This window comes from Xiphophorus hellerii, chromosome 7 (genome assembly GCF_003331165.1).
Source record: "Xiphophorus hellerii strain 12219 chromosome 7, Xiphophorus_hellerii-4.1, whole genome shotgun sequence".
NCBI classification, from domain to species: domain Eukaryota; kingdom Metazoa; phylum Chordata; class Actinopteri; order Cyprinodontiformes; family Poeciliidae; genus Xiphophorus; species Xiphophorus hellerii.
The window spans coordinates 7926805-7942989 of NC_045678.1; the positions used below are offsets into that span (position 1 = coordinate 7926805).

General features: G+C 38.8%; 1 protein-coding gene across 1 annotated transcript; it reads right to left on the reverse strand.

Moving 5' to 3' along the window:
• Positions 1–371: 371 nt before the first annotated feature.
• stam2 (signal transducing adaptor molecule (SH3 domain and ITAM motif) 2) lies at positions 372–15326 on the reverse strand. Its single transcript, XM_032567185.1, has 14 exons — positions 15149–15326; positions 12449–12533; positions 12215–12290; positions 11411–11506; positions 10764–10910; positions 7650–7716; positions 7276–7474; positions 6704–6798; positions 6440–6522; positions 6276–6363; positions 6129–6183; positions 5897–6044; positions 3479–3645; positions 372–2340 (listed from the first exon to the last, which is right to left on the reverse strand). Exons 1-14 carry the CDS (start codon positions 15186–15188, stop codon positions 2136–2138), a joined length of 1551 nt encoding a protein of 516 aa, XP_032423076.1. The 5' UTR covers positions 15189–15326; the 3' UTR covers positions 372–2135.
• Positions 15327–16185: the final 859 nt, after the last annotated feature.

Consider the following 16185-nt stretch of genomic DNA (forward strand, 5'->3'; position numbering starts at 1 on the left):
CAGATTTTATTTGCACTTCAACACCACACAGCGCCGTCATTCCAGCTGCACCTATTTTAGAAGTACAGTAAGCAGTTACAGAAAGGGCAGCTTTAATGAATAAGTCATGCTTTCTGGGTGGATCAAAAATATTAAAGACAAAAATAATAAAGCGAGGAGGGACAGATTAATTTAATTTCTTTTATTTTAAAGAATATTTATAAGATTGCTCTGTTACAAAAGCAGTTTTAAAATCCCGGATAAAGAAACCTTTTCTGGAATATTTCAAATGTACAGAATTATACAAATCCAAGGAAGTCGCTAACCCAACATGTTTGTCATTATTTGATTTCTAGAGAAGAAGAAGAAGAAAAAATAAGAAATCAAGGCAGTCAGTGGTAAATAAACGTTTACAAAGCTAAGGTGCAAGATCAACATGAAAAATAAATCCAGGTATTTTCACATTTAATGTACAACTCCAAGAACAGCAGGGCGCTATAACTAGAAACAGGACACTTTCTGCTAAAACCACTTATGAAGGACCGAAGGGGGCCACTGCAACACGGCTGGGAGATTTGATGAACGCTACCTTCATTTTATCTGAAAAACAACAGAAGGTTCAAAGCATGGTGTCTCACATTGAGATATTACTGAAAACCTCTGCAAATAACCTAGACAACGAAAAAGCAGAGGCCAAAAAAACAACATAACTAGTTTTAACAATGCAAATTACACATTTATAATATCCATATATATATATATACTGTATATATATGTAATCAAATCATGTGCATATTTGATCTTGAAATATGTTATGAAATTAAATGATTTCAATAATGTATATTTGCATAAACAGAGACTCTAAAGTTCCACTGAATTGAAAGAACCCCTACAAAGAGAGATGTAATAACATTCAGACGACGCAGCATTTTATACGATTAGCGAACTAAGAAATTCGAGTAGTTACCCCCATGACTTGATGAGCTTCTGAAAACCCTACCTTGATTTATAATGAAGACACGGAAATCCTCAAATGCACACAAAGGAAAAAAAGAAAAAGCACAAAACTAGATAGTACATAAATATCTCGGCAGAATGCAAAGGCAGCGAGTTTGTGGGAAAGCGGTGATCCGTTTACAGTAATGCTAAAACATTTCTGACATTTAAAACATGGGTGCTGGTGAAGGTGAAGAGCTGGCTTTACAGAAAGAGAGAGACAAGTCCCTCAGATCAATTCAGAGGAGAAAGACTGAGCTTAATTTTCCTTCACATAAACATACTCTTGGAATTAAAAATAAAAAAGCAGGACTGGAGCTCAAATCATATAGGAAAGCTGCTGCAAATAAACCTGAAATTCCCCCCGTTTAGCCCATCTTGCAGCTACAGTTTTTCACGCATCGCCTTGTTGTTTAGGAAGAGTCCAATTCTCCCTGCCCACGTACATCTGGTGTTTTCTGCTTTGTTTACCCTCGCCGGCCGCTTTCTGTACCAGACGCGTTCCGGCTGCAGCGTGCCGTCATGCGGCTCGCACGTTGGGAGCGAAGAAGTACACCGCCGCCCTCTTAACCCCCTGCCAATCGCCAATATATTTTGCTCTTGCCAAGGCTTGTGGTCTGTTTGCGTGTTGCCTGAAGTGTGAGGATGGGTTTATTCCTGCCCGTGCGTGTTCTTTTATTAGGCCGAGAGCCTAATCCGCGCACTGCCGAGAAGAGGGCTGCAGCTGCTGCGCCGATCTCCCTGTGTGAGCTCCAAAACGAGGCTGTGTGAAGGTAAAATATAAGCGTCGCTCCCGTTCGTCTGAAGTCTAACCGCCCCGTCTCCAGCGACAAACGTTACATTCAGAGGGAATTTATCAAAGCTCGCGTCGAAAATAGCACTGTACAGAAGTAGTATTTCTGCTGAACTATGAATAGTGAAATGCTGATAATCAATACGTTAGATAAATAACAGTGTTTTGTGTTCTGCCTCGCAGACGGCAGCTGACTCCTGAAATGTGTCGGGTGCTCGCCCAGACACATTTCAGATCCCTCAACAACAACATTGTAAGGCCAAAGAAAAGCAGAGAAAAACAAACACAAACGTATACAGTTCAACTGATTGAACAAAAACTGGAATATTAGAAGAGTGTAGCTGAAGGTCTGCGTGGATGTAGAGGTTTACAGCAAAGGCTGCTGGTAGTACGCTGCCGCCTGCTGCTGTTGAGGAGGAGGAACGGCATGGTGAGGAGGAGCAGCCACAGGGTAAGACACAGGAGGCATGTTAGCCGCGTTGTGATAGGCTGACATATCCATAGCCACGCCCCCCTGGCCCGGGTAAGGAGCACCGGGAGCTTGGGTCATGTACTGGGAGTTCATCCCGCTGCTGCGAAGGAAACACACACACAATTTTTTTGCTACTAGAGTCAAACTGGAATGAGAGATTGGTGAGACGTTGAACAAAATTAGGTTCTTAGGTTTTAAGAAACAGTGACCTGCAGAAACATTCATACCCTTTGAACGTTTAGTTACTCCCTACAGAGACAAACCTCAATGTATTTTAAAGGGACTTTAAATTCATAAGAAGTCCAGTTTTTCTAAAGCTGCAAATGGGATACAAATAGAGGGAGGTGCTCTGATCAGATGAGACCAAACTCAAACCTTTGGTCCTACTTTCAAAATGCTATGCTATCTGTTCTCTTAGGGTGTTTTCACATCAGATATTGTGGTAGACCCAGTTCGATTGGGGATAAATATACCAACATTTGTTACATTTTCTGGTTTGGTTCTCTTTCACACTGCCCTGTGCCAAACAGGGCAGTGTTTGTGAATCCAAACGATTCACAAACCTGTTCCCCTCCTTGCCTGTGGTGGCGCTGCACCATGAACCACTGAAGGAAAACACACCAAAACCTCAGAAGAAGACACGACTGCAACTTTCTTCTTCACGAAATGTAAATAAAAATGAAGTAGAGTCAGATTTAACGGTTGTAGGATTTCACTTTTGTCTCCGGCAACAGACCACCAGTCATTTCTCCGGCTAGCGCTAGACTCTCACATTTGTTTTGGTTGTATTTACCCAGAATGCCCAGCGATATACTCGGTTTCCTGCTTTTTTAGTGGCCTCCGGTCCACCTGGCATTCAAAAATGAATTCAAACTGCACCAGAGTTCACTTCAACCGAACCGACGCCTAGGTTTTTAGGCGGATCAGTTTTTGGTTTCTTTTTAGTCGATTGCGCGTTCACACCTCCCCAAACCAATCGGATTTTCCAGACAAACAAACTAGAGTTTGATTAAAGAGAACTAAACAAGGTTGTTCTGAATTTATCCTTACCTTACACTACTTTGTGTTGCCCCCATCAAGTAAGATAAAGCAAACTCCAATAAAACACACTGAAGTTTACTGATGTAAAAAAATGTGAAAAGGCTGTAGGGATAAAAATTCTTTGGCGTCATTTTATTGGAGTGCAGGGAATCCCTATTGACAGCCTCCGATCTGTCCTGTGGCTAATCGTTTTTTACCTCATGTAGGGAGGCTGAGCAGCCTGGCTGTTAGGGGGCGCTGTGACGGTGGGGGGTATTGAATGCAGCGGTCCAGGCTGGTCGTTGGGCAGAGAGTAAGGCTGCGCAGGAGGAACCTGGGGACCGCCGGGAGGCAGGTACGGGGCACCAGCTGGTCCGAGGTAAGCCTAATAAATGAAGAACACGTTTTAATATGAATTATAATTAAGATTATGTACTTCCTTAAGAAAACAGCAAAGAAAAGGAATAAAAAACCAACAGGTGTTAAGTAGCATCCAAACATTGAATAGGTAAATCTAAAACTACATACTATGACAAAAGGGTTTTCCAAGGTTTTTTGTTTTTCTACAAAATTTCTCACACCAATTTTAGACATTTTTTTTAAACAAGCAAATTTTCTACTTTTCAAGCTCAAAAATGTCTTTCTAGAAATTTTCTGAGATTTTTTTGGCAGAAATTTACTCCTCTTGGTTTTTTTTCTTTGCATACTGGCCCTAGTATGTCCTCATAGTTTTCTAAGTGAAATTATACATTCAATGCCTCATCTATTAACCCCGACGAGTAAATTTTCATTCAAGATTCCTAATTAATTTTCTTTCACAAAATCAAAGTTAGACATTGGCATCCTGAAAAAAACAAAACAACAACTAGCAAACGGGAATAAGAAAACTACTAAAGATTGGTGGAAATCCACTGGATATCAGGCATTTTCCCTGAAATAAAACACAAATAAAAACTGCTGCTGTAAAGGTTTTTGTGAAATGTTTCTTTTTCTTTTTTTTTTAAATTGGCTTCTGAAACAACAACAAAAAAAAGTCCCAAGAAAGGCAAGAGCAGCACTGAGGGGTACTCGAGTGTAGACCCAACCGGTGACATTGATAGACTTTGAAATCTGCAGGGAGAGTCGGCAGCATCAATCATTACTGAGAAGAAGACGAAAAAAAAGTCACTGCTTGAAAAGTGCAAAACTGCTCCAGCTTCTCAAAGGAGGGAAAAATGCTGACTGTAACTTCCCCAGAAAAACTAAGGGGAAAGAAAATAGGATAAAGACAGAGGGTAGAAACTGAACCCAAATGTAATGCAGTCAACGCTTCACGCCTTTGTTCTCAAGATTTTCTTAGTTAACCCTCTAATAAATCAGAATTAGTAAGCAGAATATATGAGTGTTAAGTGCTGTGATTTCATTGCAGAGTTACAGAAAAGCAGCATAGAAGATTTTTCCAGAACAAGACCTCTGTCTGAACACCGGATCTTCACACTTCAGCTTTCTGAACTGTGAAACGGCTCCAGCCTTAAATTATGCATGACAGCTCTGCTTCCTATTGATTCTGTACATGGCACAGAGAAAATGGAGCCGGCAGTGCTTTGCAACACGGAGATGCAGCTCTTGTTGGTCCAGCAATCTGAATTCATATTTTTGTTTAAAATCAACTTATAAAAAACACTCATCTTTATTTAAAATATATATATATAATAGCTCATAGGCAACCATTTCCTTTAGTGATTTGTGAATCTTGCCAGTTCCTGTCAAGCTACTAATGAACATTGTTCAGTATCCAGTCATTAGTGAGGCTGAGTTCAATCTCGCTTGATTTCTTTAAATTTTTTTTAAAGTTTGGATTCAGATGAAGCTGCAAAGGAATGACATAATTTTATCCATCTTCCAATTTGATTTTATCTATGAATTATTTACTTAGTGTATTACAGCTGCACAATATATGTAATTATAATAGCCATTGCAATGTCAGAATTGCAGAGGACTGCAGGGTGGGAGGAATCAATCAAGTTTATTTGTACAGGACATTACATCATGATGACGTAAAATAAATCATAACCGCATCGTGTAGTCTACTTTTGTGAAAGCTAATAACAGACACTACATTTTGTCAAATACCATTGTTAAAAATTGTCAATGCACTTCAAATATGTGATATGTATAACAGTTAAAAAAAAAAAAAACTTTTGAAAATGTTGGTGACAGTCAAGATCTATGCAATTTAAAATTTCAGTAATACTATCATAATTACATATTGTGCAGCCATACTACATTTACTCATATTTAATTTCTTTTTTAAAGATTTTTATTTATTTCTACACATCTTTAGGTAAATTACTTTATTCTTTGCAATTAATATTTATCTTACAGGCTTCTTACATTTTACTTTTCAGCGTTCCCTCCCTTAGAGAAAATAATGCTTCCTTCTTATGCTATAAAAGAGTTTTTATTGTGTCCAGGTGGCTGTGTTGGCATGTATGAAGGTAAATTTATTGGGGCTTTGTGTCATAGCTATGATATTTCTACATTAGATTTTTCCTCTGAAAGGAGTAATTTTACTTTACATTGGTGTTCATACAGTTTATAAATAAAGGTTGACTGAAAACACCAACATAACTTTTATTGAATTGAATTGTTCTGACCTGCATGGGCACAGAAGAGCCAGGTGGGCCGTACTGCGTCTGCATCTTGGAGTACGCGGCGTAGTAAGGGGCTTCGTTCATGAGTTTGGTGTAAAGCTCCAAGGCCTCCATCACTTTCAGATTGAGTTCTGACAGCTCCGAGTGATGCCTGGGGCGCGGAACGGGACGTTACGCAACACCGTTTAAGTTAATGCTAGCGTTTATATATTGCGAAAATTGTACAAAACAACACCTGTCGATCTCTTGTAGCTTCTCATCGATCAGCGGGTTCATCTGTTCGCATGCACCTGTTCAGTCAAAGAGAGAGAGACAAAAAAAACACAAAACAGTTTAGATAATAACAGTTGATTTAGATCTACAGCAGCGTTTAGATGCATGCCTTCCAGCTGGATCAGCTCTGCGGAGTCAGGAGTCGCATCTGCGGGATCCACGTTCCGCAGGAGCGCCAGCGTTCTGTCCATCTTCGCCTGCGGAGGGAAAACGGCAGGTTCACTAGGAGGCGGCGTGGGCTGATCAATCCATGTTCATCAGAAAACGAGTTACCTCGTCGATGTAGACCGGCTCGGGCTCGGCTTTGATTTCCAGACTCGTCTCCTCCGGAGTGGCCGACTTCTCGACGTAAGCCACTGTGGAGGAAGTGAAAGCAATTAGAAACAGCGAAGCAATTAGAAACTGCTCGGGTAAATGGGGTAGCGGTGCAGAAAGCCAAAAGGAAAAGGGCAAATATAAGCACATGGGAGGAATGTGTGTGTTTGTGTTACGGTTCGGTAGCTGTACTGTTACAGAGTAAATAAATAAAAAACAGACCTGGCTCTGGGTCGGCATTCAAATTGGTTGTGACAAAATTTGAGGGGAAAAGCCCGACTCCTCTGTGGTTTTCTCCTTTCCACCAATTTGGATCACTGCAAAAAAACACATTAAAGAAATGCAGATCAATTCAAAAGGCCTTCGAGGCTGAACCTATGCATGCTAACCACAGAAAACAATCCAAGCAGCGTTTGGAGGAGCTACAAAACTCCGTCAGAAGGTAAAACTCTGACGCCTGTGTAATATCCTCCAAATATTCGTTATAATGTACAGGTCTTATTTTATTTTCCATTTTTGTAATGCTAGCTGCGCCAATCGCTGCAATGCTAAAGGCAACTTCAAATCTGATTTAAATGAACATATTGTGTCTTTAAAACATTTCAACTGTGTTTCTGCAGCGACTGCTCTGTTAAAGAAACGATACAACATCGCCTTGGTTTCCACATCTACATATTTCTCCAAAATACATAATTTCCCTAAACTTATCCAATCAAATAAGTTTATCTGCATCCAATGGTCTTTGGTTGATTCAGCAGCGTTGACTCATAAATGTGTGAGTTATGAAATATTACCTGTCGTCCAAAACTATAATAAGTTCTCCGGCTTTGAAGGTGAGCTCGTTGTCTTCGGCTGCTTCGAAGTCGTAGAGCGCGCGCACTTTTCGGATCTCCTGCCCTCCGCCGCCGTCAGTGTTGGTTGGTGGGTCAGTGGTCAGGGTCAGAGGTCGCGTTTCTGCTTGCTGCTTCTGTTCCTGTAAGGATAACTCAATGGCTGCGAGAGGAAAAAGAATAAAAGAACAGTTTTTAAATTGACTTTCTTTTTTTTTTTTCATTTAGAGGTACAACAGAGGAGATGAAGGGCTTATAATGTAATTTATAAAACAATAAAGTCAGACTTTTACTGAATAATGCATCAAACAGTAGAAATATCCGGTGTCCATCTTTACCCTTGGCCAGGTCATCGTCGTCTGGTGTTTTGCTCGCAGCGGGTGTGCTGACCTTTGTGCTGGATCCCTGTGGTCAATATAGAAACATAAGGTCACATCTGTGTGAGTGAATACACAAAACAGGGAGGAAGGAGAGAGTGTTGCACAAAGACTGAATGGGGAAAAACTGGTTTCTTGCCACCTGCAGCTCATGCTGGGTACCACATGTTGCTCAGAAAGAGTTCACTCCAACGAGCAGGCGGAGAGTTTTACCGGCAATAAATATAAAGCATTAAAGAAACAAAATTAGTAACTTCCTGAAAATCTAAATTTCTACTTCAACGTCATAATCTGCGTTGCTCCCAGAGACGTTGATGCGCACGCTGTGTGGCCAGCGGGCAAAATGACAGCAAATGGGTTTAATGTTATGCTATTCAATTCGGATAAAGAGAAATGCCGGCGTACTGTTTTTTTTTGTTGTTTTTTTTAAAGACATTTGTGTTCAGAATGGATGATAGGAAAAGGTAAATACTGGCGCAGCTTGAGCCACGCAGCCTGCTGATGTTTGCTCATGAGCTTTTACAGATTAAATGTCACACCTGCTGCCTCGGTGTGGCACCTGTCTTCCAGTGAGCCACGCTGCTGCGGCTTCCTCACACCCCAACTAAACCGAGCGCTCCAAATGGCTTTTGCACTTTAACAAAGAGATGTGTTGTCATCTAGTCCTGTTCTACTTTTCTACTCACTCTTGGAAAAATGATCTCATAACAAATTGCACTGCAAAAATATTCAAACTTAAAGGCATGACGATGTTATGTTATCTTGAGTACCTGCACAATGTCAGGTTCAAAAACCTCCCCTCCCCACACAGGAAAATTTAAAAAGTTTTTCGGGTAAGTTTTCACATTTTGCCAGCTTCACACTTCACAAAACAATAGAAACTGACTAAAGAAGACTGTTTCAATTCGCAATTATATGATATAATTAATCACTGCTATTAATAATGTCTTGCAAAAAGCAGAAAAGTGCGGCAAACATTAAAAAAAAGATTTGACAAAGTAAAGCATTGACTGAATGGGGCTGAATGCACGTACGAACCACCCTGCACAGTTTATTTGTAACACATTAACCTTTTCCTTTCACTCCACAGTTACTGTATGTATCGCAAATAAAATAAAATCCCACTAGCCTACACTGACATTTGTGGCTGTAATGTAACAAAGTGCATTCATATGAATACTTCTGTATCACACAGTGAGAGATACTCCTGAAATCAGTAGTTCCCAATGTGTGGATAAAGCAATATGGATGAATGAAAAAAAAAACAAAAAACAGTTACACAAAAGTGTTTCACTGTAAAGATGATTTGTAGTTTGTTTTGTTGCAACCTGAAGTGTGAAATAAACTTCAATGGAGTTTGAAAACAAAATATGTGTATAGGTTTATGTCTGGTTGAACGATGTGTGTGCCCAGTTGATTTTTTTTTTTTCTTTTTCAGGGGAGATTTTACTGTAATCCATAGGGGGGGGGCAAAAGAAAGTCTTTGGGAATCACTGCCTTAAATTATGTCGGCAATAAAGCACCTTTAGAAATTCGATCCGACTATTAGACAACAAAATTGTAGGTCAGAGACTTTACAACAGCTGGGGATTAAAGTCTACTTCAACCTGTGACTCATACATTTACTTAACGTACAGTACAAGAATCATGTGGCGGAGCAGAAACCACTGGAAATCATTTTTAGACAAAAATTTAAATCCTGTGTCAAACACACAGACATTAAAACATGCGGTTGCAAACAAACTCTAGAGTGGTTCGCGTAAGGTGTGAACGTGATCAGACCTCAAGCCGACACGTCTACCAGGTGTTCGCTGCAAGCCAAGCGCTTTACCATCGGGAGGATTCTGTTGCATTGTGGGACATGGTAAACCCTAGCAGAATGTCTTTTTCAAAATCCCATCAATCAAGATGAGGAAAGAGGATGTTGGGTCACCCTATGTTATGCTAATAGCACTTAGCATTCGTGGACGACTCATTGACAGCGAGTGTTCCGCAACACAAAATTATCCGTCCAGAAAACACGGTGTTAAATAGTTAAATATAATTTATAAAAACATTATTGTCAAATAATGACAATAATTTTCTACTAGCTCAGGCAGACAATTTGCATCGAGGAATTTTAATAGTGGAGGTTCTTGAGTTATTTGATGAATTGTTACAGTAAACAGTTACAGTACAATAAAATGTCTTATCCGCTGCTTTTGATTGCTATTCGGAAGCCAACACAGACTGAACGAGAAATCAATCTCAATTGGAGAAATCCTGGATGGAGCACTGAAGAGAGATGAGAATTGGGCAAAACTGCATATGAAGGCAATGGCCAGGCTACAGAGAAACAGGCTACTGATTTGTTTAGATTCTCCATATTTTCTACTAGCTCAGAATGTAGCATCTGCTTCCTGGATGTACATTTGGTTTGGACACTTCCAAAGGGTTGTTGTAAAAGAAGATTTTAGTAATCGAGTACTCTATAGAATATTTTTACGATTATCCGAGGATTCCTCTCTCTCCCTTTTCCCCTCCCTCCCCATGACAAAGTGATTCCGACGACACAAAAGCTGTCGCAGTCCAACCGTCGCACCGCAGAATTCAACAATCCTTATTTCTCCCCAAACTCTGACAAAACGCCACGCAGCTCAACACCAAGCTGCTAGCACTTCACAACAACTCATAGGCGGAAGTGAGAGCGCTGCCCACCACAAATAATGATCCGGGCGGAACACGGAGCGCTACATAATAAAACATAATTTAACGAAGCTTAGACACAGATAAATGTTCCTCGAGAAATCGTTTCAGCCGTAGACACTTCCAACCAATAAACACAGTAAACGTCCCACCCTGGTTTACTGTGGAATCGGAACCACCAGAAAAACAAATTACAAGTTAAACTCATTAACTGATTTGGACTAAAGTAAAAGAACTACAGATTCTAACTTAAGAGGTCTGGATGTGAAGTCGGATGTGTTTTCAACAATTGACCTAGAAACTACTTTCTATGTGGCTTTATACGAACAAATCTGGAGCACAAACACAAAACCTCCCACGGGTCCAACATGCCATTTACTTTCCACCCACCTGTGAGGTGGCTGCTGGGAAGCTGACCCCTTCCTCTTTCAGGCTCTTGATGGTGGCACCAATCAGGCTGAGCTGGGGATCCTTCTGGAAGCCTTCTGCCCACTCCACCATCATTGCCTTTAGCTTTTCACACACCTTAGGGTGGGCCTGAATATTACAGGAAACACAAATGTATGTCACTCGTGTCTGAAGCAGATCATTGCAGCTTCAGCTGAACCCTATTTCACCCCTAAAGAAAGATGTTAAATGTTTGTATGCAGAAGATTTGGAAATAGCCTTTAGTATAAAAAATGTGAACAGGGAACATTTTTAGGCAAAAATGTTTTATTTAGCATGGTTCATCCCAATGAGAAACACTATTAAGTGCAATTCAATATATCCCCCGTGTCCAAATATTGTGCTCCATCTTCAAAAACTTATATCAAAAAGATGCTACTGCTTTAATAACTTTATACTGCATGTTTATGAGAAATCATTGAGCTCTGAAGGAGTGTCCCATTTCCCAGTGGAATATTTTAACCACTAGCTTAATTAAATGCCGAGGGATGGGAGGAGGGGTGTGGATATACATCTTACACATGCGGAATAAAAAACAGGAGACGAGCAAACATAAATGGAGAAAGGAAAACCTCTGGCAGGACACGTACCTTGTTCAACACGCTGCGAACTTCAGCAGAAAACTCCCTCGAGCAAATTTCCAAATGGAATATTTTGCCACAGTTTGATACGCAAGCACCCAGCAGCTGTAAAACAAGACGGTGGCATTTTACAGCAGCTGATAAAAGCACATAATAATCAGAATCCTGTGTTGATATCAGGTGATTAGGTATAAATGACAGTGGTTTAGGTTTGATACAATATCTGCCTATAACACCATGACTGTGTGGTATTATAGGCAAGTAAATTAAGAAGACTTGTTACTTTTTCTGAATATATGGCTGAAGAATATGGCTGCATCTTGTTAAAAAAAAAAACATTTTCAAAACTGGCTCAGAAATAAACTATGGCTTGTTTTACTTAAAGCAAAATTTTAAAAAAAGTCAAGTCAAATTTCCTCTAAAAGTTTCAAACACTTTTTATTATGTATATTACTAAAATGACTTCACTAATTTAAATAAACATGTTAAGTAAAGTTGGTATCTGAAATGTAATAAAATATATTTATGAATCAATCATTTTATTAAATTGTTGAATCAAAGTGCTCTAAAAAATTAAGACATTAAAAAATTATTACACTTTTTTCAATTAATAAACGTTTCAAAATGCTTTAAAAATATATTTATGAAATTTCAATATCTTATAATTTATGTGTTTTTTTTTCCTTATTAATATAAAAAAGTATTATTTTAGGATAAACAAGTTCAATGTTTCTGATTATATCGTGTGTAAGGAGAATCTAAGCTATATTGGACTAAATATTTTTTCTTCTTAAGTTGCTGTGTGAAACTCACATTGAGAGTCTGCATGGCAACATGGGGCACTTTGTGGTTGACTCTCTTCATTATGGATCTCAAGCTGTCCTTTGGTCTGTACCAAAAACAACAACAACAACAAAATTCATTACCAGAACAGGACACTGTATCTGAAGACCAGCGGTAAAGGCGGTATCTGATCTAAGACTACTTCTAGTGTCTAAGACAAAAACAAAACTTCTGCTGAAATGTGAAAGCCCTTCTCCGTCTTACCCATTGGGCGTCGTTCCAATTTTGTCACAAATGTCCATAATGAGCCCCCAGTCGTCTGTGGTGTTGTTTTCGTTTGTTGCCTTCTCTGGAAAACATGCGAACATGGACACATATGGTGAAGCGAGAAAACAAGCTCGCTGGCATCATGGCGGTTTGTTTTCCATGCCAGCCCCGATGGGTGCTGTTGAAATTTCGCACGTCGAGCACTGAGCGGCTGAAGGTTTGAGTTAACACATGTTGCGCAAGGGCCTGGGAGCCTAAGTTAGAATAGTATCTTAGCTGATGAATCATAAAATTCAAGAAAATTTCATAATTTACAGTGTTCCAATACAGGAAGTTGTCATTTTTCCCTGTCAAAGTAAAACCACAGAGATGACATGTTACTCAAATGTACATGTCCGTTATAGCCAGTGAAAATTAATCAATCAGTAACCATGCTGGATTTTCATGTTATTTTGGAAACTTAACAAAAAAAAAATCTACCTCAATTGTTATGATGGAGGTAGATTTACTGTGAAACCGAAAGTTTCTGAGTAATACGAGGGACAGGAAATTCCCCGAATGAATATTTGTCACAATACTCATGACTCTTTAGTTCACACACTGCGCCATTGTTGGTCATACAAGAACGTGGTGTGTTGCACAGGCAGACACAGCAGGAGAACGAGGATGTTTTGAATAAAATTTACATCGTGAAAGTTGTATCTACAGCGGCCAGAGCATTATCATTAAACAACAGATGGCAATAATTTGAGGTGAAAGAGGCATGCTACGCATTATAACTTTTGTCCACTTGCAGAAAAAAAACAGCGTGTTAAGACTCGCTGAAATGTCAGTAGTTTCATCGACATCGTAGCGTCCAACCCCGCTTTCGTCGCTCATGTCAAAGTGCTCCATTTTGATGTTTTACAAACTGCATTTGAATAAATGCCCAACAACATGGATTAACCTGTAAAGCCAGTTACCTGAATACAAATTTTGTATTATTTTAAATGTCAAGAAAAAAAAAAAAAAGACAAATTTTTCAAAAATCGCAGCAAAGTGTGGGGCTCAGTGAGGCCAATATCAAAAAAACAATATTGCTTATTTAAACTAAATAAAAAGCAAAAACCCAATAGGAATTAGACTGTAATCTGGTATCAAGATGTTTAAAAGTGATGGTTTGATTCTGTTGTAGTTTTAAGCTGCATCTGTCTTACAGTTCTTCAAGTTTTCACTGGTTGTTTGTTTTTATTATAGTGCCACCCACTGCTGGTCAGTTGGGTTAAAAAAAGGAATAGAACATTCTTTCCATACTTAAAAGAAGAAAAAACCCAAGATGTTTAGAAAATTCCCAGTCATTAAATATATATACAAGGTTTCCCCCAGAAAACTTCCATTCATCCAGCACCTCATTGTATTTTTGAGTTAAAAAATGTTTAAAGTTGACAGGAAATTTGAAAATATCACTTGATAATCATATGTTATTGAAATATAGCCAGATTAACACCTAAACACCAACTATAAAGTCTTAAAAAATGCAAACATTTTAAAAAGACTTAAATAAATAAGCAATGCTTAGCCTGGTGAGGGCACAAGTAAAGCCTGGTGGCCCACCAGGCTTATAATACACTTTGATGAAACTCTGCATATACATGGTAATAATGTGGATGTGAAATAAGCTCATCCATCAATTAAAAAAAAAAAAGTAATGTCATTTTAAATCTACTGTTGGCAAGAAAGAGAAAAACAATGGCGTTCAATGGACATAAACAGCTGACATCATTTATCATGCGGAGGCTGTGGGAGTGCCAAACTTTCACTTTAAGGAAGGTCCAGGGGCTGTAGCTTAACTAAACCTGACAGAAGGAGGCTTTTCCCACTTCACTACAGCCCATAGAGTGTAACTGCATAGCATAGCATACTGCTGTATGAAAACAAATGCTAAGAATTTCATAAGTTGGATCATGTGGAACTTGGATGTACATAATTTTTGTTTCACTTAAATGCTGTTTGTACTGCCGAAACTCTCAATTTAGGTCCAAATTTACCCCTTTAACTTTACATTTTGACCCATTATTACATTTAACACATGGTAAATGTTTGAGAGTCATGCCTGAGAAAGTATTAAAACACAAAATAATGCCATGTTGACCAATGTTCATGGCCTTTCAAATTATTCACTGTCACACATAAACCTAAAGTTTTAAAAGTGCTTAAATAATAAAGAAATGTTCAAAAACAACACATTTCAGATTACACTATTCTTTTAATTATTTTTATGCATTTCTGTTATTAATTGTAAACTAAAATGCACAATTTTGATATGATCAACATGACTTTCACATCGTATTTTGAACCATAACAAGCTCTACAAAAGATCCATAAATCAAACAGAAGGAAACAAACTACTACTAACTACTGTGGTGTTTTTGTGTTACTGATAATTCAGCTTTTGGTCAGACTCGAAGTTTGGTTACCGAACAGTCCTCAACACAACCAACCAATAACCACTGAACAAGCTGTTGACAGCTTATCAGTCTGTGTATTATAAGTTAATACTCATATCCATACTTGTAACTGTTGACATTACGGGAGCTTTCAGCGCTTAAATAACTCCACATCGAACTACAGCGGCTAAGTTAGCATTAGCTTCAGTTCCCGACAGCAGCACTGACTCAGTTACAACTAAAAGGCCCCCTAAACAAGCGCTGTACTTACCGACATCTTGGTCGAAGGGGTTTTGGGAAAACAAAGGCATTTTTAACGATGAAAAAAATAAGAGAAACCCTACTCCAGGCTAAGGGAAAAGTAGACGTGTTGCCGAGACTAAACCTAAACAAACGTCTCTTCCTCCTTGCCCATTAAAGTTACACCAGTTGCTCTTCCGGAAGCCCGGCTGTCTCGCATGATGCCTGAGCAGTATTACTCAAATTCAATGCCTGCGTGTGTGAGAAAGAGAGAGAGTTGCATGTAAGTCAAAAAATTTTTAGCACATTTTGTGAGTTTTATGTAAACGTAGTTTGTTTATACATAATACAGAACGTTATGCGCAGATTAATAGAACGGGAATGACTAAATAATCCCCGTTTAAAAGTGACGTTTCGGTGTAATTTCTAAGTGAAATGGGGACCTCTAGTGGAGAAAGAGAGGATACAGAGTTTCTATTAGTCGGTTTCTGAGGTATGGCATCTGCACATCTCAGAATATCTGCACAAAAAATGTGTTTTTGTCATTTACAAAACCAGCTTTTGCGAAGAAACACCAACTCTTCATTTCAAGTTACAATACATTATTTTCTACACTCACCAACTTCATCAGAACACGGACAATTGATCTCAAAATGAAATTATTTGGTCAAAACACAACGATATTTTTCAATTCACAAGCTACATTCAGTCAATCAGTTTAAAAATCACTATCAATTGTTAGCATGAGCTTTGTGTTTTCTGTTCCCCGTACATAGGACTCACAGCCCACCACTACTCGAGCTGGAACCAAAAGTTTGTTACTGTATTGTTTTCTGTATTGAACACGTTTGATAATTATAGCAAACATTTGTATTAAACATCAAGTTGTTGTTGTTTTTTTTAAAAACACTCTTATGCATTTTACACTGCCATACAGTGTAAAATGCTGTATGGCAGCATTTTACTGTAAATGCTGTAAAATGCTGTAAAATTAATTCACAATTAATGTGAATTAATTAATTCACATTAATTGTGAATTAACACACAATTAATTCCACAATTAATTGT

Bases quoted from the DNA above. Each gene is read 5' to 3' on its own strand.
- stam2 (XM_032567185.1), bottom strand. From the start codon at position 15,188: ATGCCTTTGTTTTCCCAAAACCCCTTCGACCAAGATGTCG. The intron at 6,523-6,703 runs GTCTGTTTTTTA...CTTCCTCCACAG, and splicing joins GAATGCCGACCCAGAGCCAG to TGGCTTACGTCGAGAAGTCG. The intron at 3,646-5,896 runs GTCAGAACAATT...TTCATTTATTAG, and splicing joins GCTCTTCTGTGCCCATGCAG to GCTTACCTCGGACCAGCTGG.